The sequence below is a fragment of the Hippocampus comes genome, unplaced genomic scaffold, assembly GCF_001891065.2.
Source record: "Hippocampus comes isolate QL1 unplaced genomic scaffold, H_comes_QL1_v1.1 scaffold147, whole genome shotgun sequence".
Classification (NCBI taxonomy): domain Eukaryota; kingdom Metazoa; phylum Chordata; class Actinopteri; order Syngnathiformes; family Syngnathidae; genus Hippocampus; species Hippocampus comes.
This window is the reverse complement of record NW_017805009.1, coordinates 1196090-1204822: the sequence shown is the minus strand read 5'-3', so window position 1 is coordinate 1204822 and position 8733 is coordinate 1196090. Positions and strand designations below refer to the sequence as shown.

The following is an 8733-nucleotide window of genomic DNA, read 5'->3' as shown; positions in this document are numbered from 1 at the left end:
CCTTTTCCGACTTTTGACTGAACACTTAAAAAAATGAATCAATTGGTTTATTCTCGAAGAAATCTAGCAACAAATGCTGCATGTGAGCGTGATGAATACGCATCACATAATAGTGGGAGAATAAGCCGTTCATCTCGTTACTGTTCCACTCGGTTTTGTTTTGTCAAAGTACGTACTGTATGTATGGAAGGTAAGCAAATACCTGTAAAGGAAATGTTCATAGCCTACGTTTCATTTAATATCAGGTGAGTATGGCATCTTGTGGCATGTCGAGCGTGGATCGTGGGAAATTACATTGATCCAACTGAATGTAAAAATGTCTATAAAACTGGAGAAGTTTAAATACTGGCCTCGTGGTGTTTATGCACGAGTATAATCTATCCGTTTTGCCAGTAAAATAGATTGAAGGGGCATGTTGAATCGGGTTAAAGGCTGCAAGTCACGGCGGGGTCAAGTTACACACACTCACGCATCCAAGTCAGGTTGGGTCTTTGCAGGAACTTTTTTAAAACCTATCCCCGCCCCCGTTCGGAGCGTCAGAGCACAAGCTCTCCAGGGTGTCGCACAAGTCAGCCTCTCCACACTTCGCTCCAAACTTTTGGCACGCATGTGCGCCTCCGGACCTATTTTACATCGCATTTAGATGCATTTTCGATCCAGGTTTATTACCGATTTAAAATAGTCACAATCCTGCTCCTTCATACGTCTTTCAGAACTTTGAACACGTTTCCCTAGTGATTCGTCTCATTCCAGCAGACGGATGCAGTCGAATTAAAAAAAAGGATGAAGGGTGACTTGATAACGTGCCTAGTCCTCGTGCTATGTAGCAGCGTGCAAAGGCTCCGGGCATCCCCCGCTTTGGAGGAGGGCAGCGGGTCGGATGGGAGCGCCTCGACCCTGGCCTTTGTGTTTGATGTGACCGGCTCCATGTACGACGACCTCAAACAGGTGATCGATGGCGCCTCGCGGATCCTGGAAAAGACCCTCAACCGAAGGACCAGACCCATCAAAAACTTTGTGCTGGTTCCGTTCCATGATCCAGGTATTGTCATTTTCATGAATGATTTATTAGATTTGATTTGTGGGCATAAATAAACACTCAAAATGTAGCCAACCTACCCTTTTTTTTAATCTTACGTTTTTTTGTGGTACAATGCATCAGAAAACAACAAGTCAAACTGATGGACAAATTTGGCAAGTGCAAATACAAAAGGTTATGATAGCTGTGTAATATGTGGTTGTATGTGGGTTATGAGTACGGGTGGTATTTTATCTAATGTGGCTAGAAGTAACCAAATATTTGAAACAGTCTTCACTATGATCCTGGCATAAAGTACTGCAAACCACAACAAGCATTCTTAATCACCTCGGACAGTGCCAGCTAAAACTTCCACGTTATTGCAAGATTAGGATTTTATTTAAAACATTCAGATTGTTGTTTTTTTTGTTTGTTTGTTTCTTTGGTCGAGGGATTTGGGGGGGGGGGATACAGATCTTGGATGAAATCTAATTGGATCACATATATTAATAATTTGTTTTTTCTTGACACAGCTGTAAATAACAACTAGCTGTTACACATTTTAGTCTTCAAACGTTACTTTTTGTAGGTCGCGTTGGTAACAGACATGTTAAATTGTCAAACTGAACCAATAGTTGGGCCAGGTAATGCTGAAGCTTGAAAATCAGAGTACCGTACTCAAATGGGGGAGGGTGTTTGGGCCCTGATGAGAAGCATATGCTGTCTGCCTGTGTGTAATTACCCCAATCACTCTCCCCAGCCCGCCCTCTCCACCATCCTCTAGTAAAAAAAAAACACAAAACAAAACTCTCAGCCCCCCAGTAAAGGCAGCCTGAGGTGGTGATGTTGGTGGTTAGGGGGACTGTACTGGTGGTTTGCCTGAACATCACTCATTTTGTTTCCGTTATGTGGTCTACCTGTGAGGACCTTGTAAATGTTCCTGATTGCTTCGTGTCAGAAGCTGTGGTGGCTGACAAAAAGGCGCGATGGTGCTGTTAGGCCATTATCGACACTCATGAGGAGCACAGAACATACTGTTGAGAAAATAAATGAGGTTGGTGAAGTAGATTCATCAGATTGATACACCACTGCTGTGTCATCACTCCAAGATACTTGGGGCCCGATTTACAAAAGGTCTGTGTTTGCAAAAAATGCACACAAACTGATGTGGAAGCTGAACAACTCACCAGACGCACCCAGTGTACCAAATGGGGCTAAAAATACTGGATCTAGGCAGGTGCAAACCAGCACTGCTTTGTGTAAGAGAAATTGGGAGGCTATTTTCTGCTCATGTTAACATTCTTAAATGGCCAGAAACAAAATCTTTGGAGCTTCTCAATGAACAAGGGTCTGACTTGGAGCCAGTCGCAAGACGGAGTCATGCCATAGCCATTTCCTTGCGTCTGAGCCATTTCAGCGGACTGCGACAATTGGTGCTGGCCTCTCCCGGAGCATTTTTTGTATGTCGTGTCCCTTAACACAATTTTACAAAAGCTGGCTAGATAAATCCAACGGCCACAGACTCGGGGGGCGAGTTAAAATAAACAAAACATGGCTTTTAGGGGTGCTGGGTTCCCCCAAAATTTCAGCGCAATCGTTTTCCTTTCTCGTTTCTCACGTTCATCTGCTTCTTTGAATAACACTCTATTCAAAGAAACTCAGTTTTATTTATAGAGCACGTTTCATGCCGACCGACCTACTTACTTTAATCCATTTGAACAAGAGTTAGTCATTTTGAGACGAGAAACGATCATGCTATCAGAGCTGTCCACCTGTAATACACTTGTGAGACACACTAAATTAATTATATTATTTAGGCACCGATCCGCCATTATTTTTTCCTCTCACTAGGACTTTATGGAAAAGACTCTTTTTAATTCCATCGCGACTGATTGCCCATAGCATAAAAACAAGGTCTGTCAAGGCAGGCTTGGCTGCGCTTTCAAGGAACCCTGTCAAACAACTTTGGGATGAATAATAACAATGATTCCTCAAGAGTCAAATAATGTGAAGCTGCCAAAGGGAGAACAACTCCCCTTTTCCTCCAAAACCTTGGTCCAGCGTGTATCTATATTGGCCTTGATGATCTTTTCATCCTTGCAGATATCGGTCCAGTGTCCATCACCACTGACCCTAAAAAGTTCCAGCAGGATCTTCAAGAGCTGTTTGTTCAGGTGGGAAGAGAACACATGCAGCGATTATTGCACCGTTAATATAACACAATATTATCTCAGGCTTTATGTAAGTGGATGTGTACTCTGTTGGTATAGGGTCAGTAAAATGCAGTGCAAACAGTAGTTTGATCCCTGAAAAGCTGAAGCTGGGTAACTCAGGAATGTCAATTTCAAGGGGGAATCTTCTGTAATTTGTAATTTGGATAGAAACCAAGATCTGCTATGTTCGTCACTTTTAGCTACTCGTCGTAGGATGCTAAGTGTGGCGGTCGAGTTAGAATCTTTGCACACTGATTCATCTTTTTAAATTTGCATTGATGATGTCCTGACTTGAAGTTGTATAGAACAACTCTGAATAAGTAATCTCCTCCAGTAGTATTTGAGAAAACATATTCTAGCTGTAACTTCCACAGGGTGGAGGTGACTGCCCTGAGATGAGTGTTGGAGCCATTAAGAAAGCCTTGGAAGTTTCTCTTCCTGGATCCTTCATTTATGTCTTCACCGACGCTAGAGCAAAAGACTATCGCCTGAAAAGGGATGTTCTTCAGCTGGTGCAACTCCGTCAGTCTCAGGTAAACAATAACAACCTTACATGATTATGCTATGACCAATTCTGTATCTCAAAGTTTAGTTGGCGTTATTGTATTATCAACAAAGCACAAACAAAAATGGATTTAGTGTGTGAGCTTCTGGGCACAACTGAAACAAGTTCCGAGAATGTGTATAGCATCTAAATCACGGATGCGTCCACAGACAATAAGTCCAAGGTTGTCAAACTCTTGAGACAAAAACAAGGTCAACAAGAATGTGGTCAGAAACGCAAAAAAATTGTAAAGTGCCCCTTTTCCACAGCACGGTGTCTGACTTGGCTGGACACGGTTTTACCCGCCATTGCCGCTCCCTTTTGCATTGGCAAAAGTTGATACCACACTTTCTAGTACCAGCCAGGTTTCTAAGCATGTTGAGACAATATCATATTGCCAACATAAACCTCTGCCGGCAGCTGATTGGTCGAACACATTACTGACTCTTTGCATGGTTTGAGGATACACAGACCGAAATGCAAATATAGACAAACATGCTTACAGTAGCTAACCCCATTAGGGTATCCGAGCCCTGGGCCTCCTCTTGAAGGCAGTTTGTCTCCCTTTCATATCCATAAGCCAAATAAATACTGAAGACACTTGTTCTCTTTGTTCATTAGTCTCATTCTGGTATTGGTATTAATATGAGTTGGGGGTTTAACAAAAGAACATGACATTAAATTTCAGAGAATTTAATGACATAAAAGAAAACATGAGTTTCAAAACTGTGCAAATAGTAGCTGATATTTCTCTTGTCTCATCGCCAGGTGGTTTTTGTGCTGACTGGAGACTGTGGTGACCGCTCTCAGCCTGGCTACAAGGCCTACGAGGAGATTGCGGCCACATCCTCAGGGCAGATCTTTCATCTGGACAAGCAGCAGGTCAACGAGGTGAGAGCATAGCACAGAAGCCTTCAAAGTCAGTCCATTTACAGAAGGGACACTTCTGTAAATGGGGGCAGTGGCAGGAGTGGAACATTTAGGGTGCTTTGGCTCGAATCAGATTGTCAAGCATAAAGAACATTGCAATTAGTAATTTAACAAATCAGCAGTCCTTAATAATAAAATAATTTTGCTGAAATGACATTGAAAGCTCCCCCAAATTTGAAGAACATTAAGAATTGAGTGTGCTATTAACAAACATACGTTTGTTGAGTCCACATATTCATTGCATTTACAATTCAAAATTTGCTGTGTTAATGACATGGTCTGTTGTATGTTGTCAATGTTATCCAATGTGTTGTCAGTCATTGATGACTCTGCTGCCCATATCAACGTAACCATTGAAAGATATAGGGATTTGCTGCTCCAAGAAAAATGACCCATGACTTTGGCCTGTATCTCACCGAGTGGTAAAGGTTAGCGAGTGTGGCTATAATTAGTTCAGATTGTCAAGCATAAAGAACATTGCAATTAGTAATTTAACAAATCAGCAGTCCTTAATAATAAAATAATTTGGGTGAAATGACCTTGAAAGCTCCCCCAAATTTGAAGAACATTCGGAATTGAGTGTGCAATGAATATGTGGATTCAACAAACATACGTTTGTTGAATCCACATATTCATTGCATTTACAATTCAAAATTTGCTGTGTTAATGACATGGTCTGTTGTATGTTGTCAATGTTATCCAATGTGTTGTCAGTCATTGATGACTCTGCTGCCCATATCAATGTAACCATTGAAAGACATAGGGATTTGCTGCCCCGAGAAAAATGACCCATGACTTAGGCCTGTATCTCACTGAGTGGCAAAGGTTAGCGAGTGTGGCTATAATTAGCGAATGTTGTTGTTTTTTTTGTTTGTGGGTTTTTTGTTCTTTTTGGTCATGTTTCATTCAATGTTGGAAACAGTTGCAGACTTTCGCCAGACATTTCCAAACACTTAATGGTCATACACAGTTTTTCTTGTCACCATCATATTCGCTCAAAACCTTGACAGCAACATGTAATTTTCATTCCACTCCATAATTATGTGCACCTTTGAGTTGATATCTTATGTAAAAGCTCTAGAAATACACAGATGTTGTGATTGTAAGGGCATAAAATGTGAAGAAATCCGAGCGCTATGAATACTTTTTCAAGGCACTGTACTGTATGGTTTTAAGTAACACTCTCGCAATGTTGATCAATGGCCCCCCATGTGGGGATCACTTAGGGAGGACTTGTCACCATCATATTCGCTCAAAACCTTGACAGCAACATGTAATTTTCATTCCACTCCATAATTATGTGCACCTTTGAGTTGATATCTTATGTAAAAGCTGTAGAAATACACAGATGTTGCGATTGTAAGGGCATAAAATGTGAAGAAATCAATATTATACTTTTTCAAGGCACTGTACTGTATGGTTTTAAGTAACACTCTCACGATGTTGATCAGTGGCCCCCCCATGTGGGGATCGGTTAGGGAGGGGCTTGGGTGATTTATCAAGTGCTAAAACAGCAAACTCGAATCCACTGCATATTTTTATCAGTAAGCATTGTTCAATACCCGTGAAGCCACTTTTTTATGTTACTATAAAAGCAGCATCTTCTTGAAATGTATCAACATAAGACACCACCGAACAAATATATCATGCATGAAAATGTATAACTCAGCATAATGCTAATTCAAGAGTCGCTTGCCGCATATTGTACAGAGCTGGCTTCGAGCGTGGGCTGTTTTTTTATCCTCATTTTGCTAGCTTGTGGGTTTAATATTAGCGTTATTTGACCGACACAATTACCGTAGCATCTTGATATCTAGACGCGGTGGGTGGGGGCGGCTGATTTTTATCATCGTGTAGGAGCAACCATATGTTGAAGTTACTTATGTCAAGACACCACCGAACAAATATATCATGCATGAAAATATATAACTTGATGAGCATAATGCTAATCCAAGAGTCGCTTGCCCCATATTGTACAGAGCCGGGCTGTTTTTCTTTTCTCATTTTGCTCGCTTGTGGGTTTAATAGCGTTATTTGACCGACACAATTACCGTAGCATCTTGATATCTAGACGGTGGTGGGGGCCACTGATTTTTATCATCGTGTAGGAGCAACCATATGTTGAAGTTACTTATGTCAAAATTTCCATCATCCAGTTTTTGTGTGGGTTTTGGATCATTTAAGCATAACAGAATTTTAGTTTTATTTGAGACTTGATTGGCTGTAGAACATTTCAACTTGTGATGTGCTCACTGGTTATTTGACCGACACAATTACCGTAGCATCTTGATATCTAGACGGTGGTGGGGGCCACTGATTTTTATCATCGTGTAGGAGCAACCATATGTTAAAGTTACCGGTACTAAAGTTAAAATTTCCATCATCCAGTTTTTGTGTGGGTTTTGGATCATTTAAGCATAACAGAATTTTAGTTTTATTTGAGACTTGATTGGCCATAGAACATTTCAACTTGTGATGGGCTCACTCTAAGTTGTCTTTCTCAGATGTAGGACAGTGAAGTTGTTCTGCAGAGGGCTAATGAGAAAACATAATACCAGGAGATGCTGTTGAACCTAGACTGCATCCATTGCGTTGCAAGGATTGGACCTCAGAATCTAAGCGTTCCTCCCTGATACATTGTAATAAAATGATTGCCATGGATGAAGGTAAACATGCTGGTAATATCAGATGACTGCCAAGGACAGTCGCGCTTACTTCCTAGGCGGACGTAAAAGAAGCCCGTCTTTCCTTTCCAAGCGATACTGGTATCCTGCCTGCCAACAGAGCACTGGGCTTGGCAGAACCCGTGCCAACAGCTCTGTGTTCTGGTGGCCTACTGTGACCTCAAACTTGTTAGTTTGTGTGTTCGGGTGGGTACGGTAGATGTTAGTGGGGGCGAGAGGTAGGTCTGTTTTCCGTCAAGTTAAGCATGCATGTGACCAAACATACAGGCCTCAATAACCCAGCCCAAAGGAGGAGTTCCTCTACTGTATGTCAGTTTTGCATTTGTGCTTTTTTATTTTACTGTAGCGAACAGAAAACTAAGTTCACTTGAGCGATCACACCTGAACACCATGTGGCTTTTGTTGGTACTAGCATCTTGACATGTTCTAATTCCATGTAAACATCTGTACACTTGAAATATCATGACCTCTTGTTCACAGGTCTTGAGTAGCATGCATTTAGTCAATTAATGCAAATTGTTTAGGCCTCTAACTCAGGGGTCACCAACTACTGTAAAATGTTTAATTCTTTCAAAAGTGTGGGCTGGTGTAGTGGTACACGCGCCTGACTTGTGTGCGGGCGGCGTGGGGTCGGTTCCCACTGAGTGACGGTGCGAATGTGGGTGTGTATGGTTGTTCGTCCCTATATGTGCACTGTGATTGACGAGTTCAGGGGTCATTCCGCCTTTCGCCCCAGGTTAGCTGGGATAGGCTCCAGCTATTCCCGCGACCCTCTTCAGGATAAGCGGTGTTGAAAATGGATGGATGGAATAGTGTGGGCTGACGCGGCCTTGTCCAAAGTGGCCCAGAGTTCTGTACTGGGCCATGCCCCGGTGGTTGTGGACCACTGTTTTCACTGTTCTCCTCCGCCAACATACCTGAATCAAGTGATCAGATGATCAGCAAGCTCTTCAGAAGGCTGGTAATGATCCTAATCATTTGAATAAGGTGTGTTGGAAGTGGGAACATCTAAAACATGTAGGATAAGGGCCCGCAAGGACCCTCGTTGGTTACCCCATCAACTAGAGTTATGGGAGCACATCTAACCTCAATACCCAAAACAGGCTTTTAATAAAATGTGGCCAAATTTAATATTATGTAAAGGGTCTCAGTCTATGGTCTCCATGGAGAAAGAGTGTCGAGCATTCTTATATTACTCCTTAATCCCAGGATATGATCTGTCATGGTTTTCCTCCATCGAACAGCTGCCCGATGGGGCTTGTGTTGGCTTCTCACAGCAGCTCATTGTCAGCTCTACATTTTACATTCTTTGCGGTACTACAGTTTGACCAGTCATTAATAATA

The 8733-nt window shown here is 42.0% G+C and overlaps 1 protein-coding gene across 3 annotated transcripts in view; it reads left to right on the top strand.

Moving 5' to 3' along the window:
- The first annotated feature begins 540 nt into the window (after positions 1 to 540).
- Positions 541 to 8733, top strand: part of hmcn2 (hemicentin 2) — a 51667-nt gene continuing 43474 nt past the window's right edge. For all 3 annotated transcript variants that reach the window (XM_019862763.1, XM_019862764.1, XM_019862762.1), the window contains exons 1-4: positions 541 to 1042; positions 3122 to 3192; positions 3606 to 3764; positions 4544 to 4666. In XM_019862763.1, coding sequence (XP_019718322.1) covers positions 784 to 1042; positions 3122 to 3192; positions 3606 to 3764; positions 4544 to 4666 — 612 coding nt within the window. In that variant the 5' untranslated portion in view covers positions 541 to 783. The remainder of the gene's footprint in view (positions 1043 to 3121; positions 3193 to 3605; positions 3765 to 4543; positions 4667 to 8733) is intronic.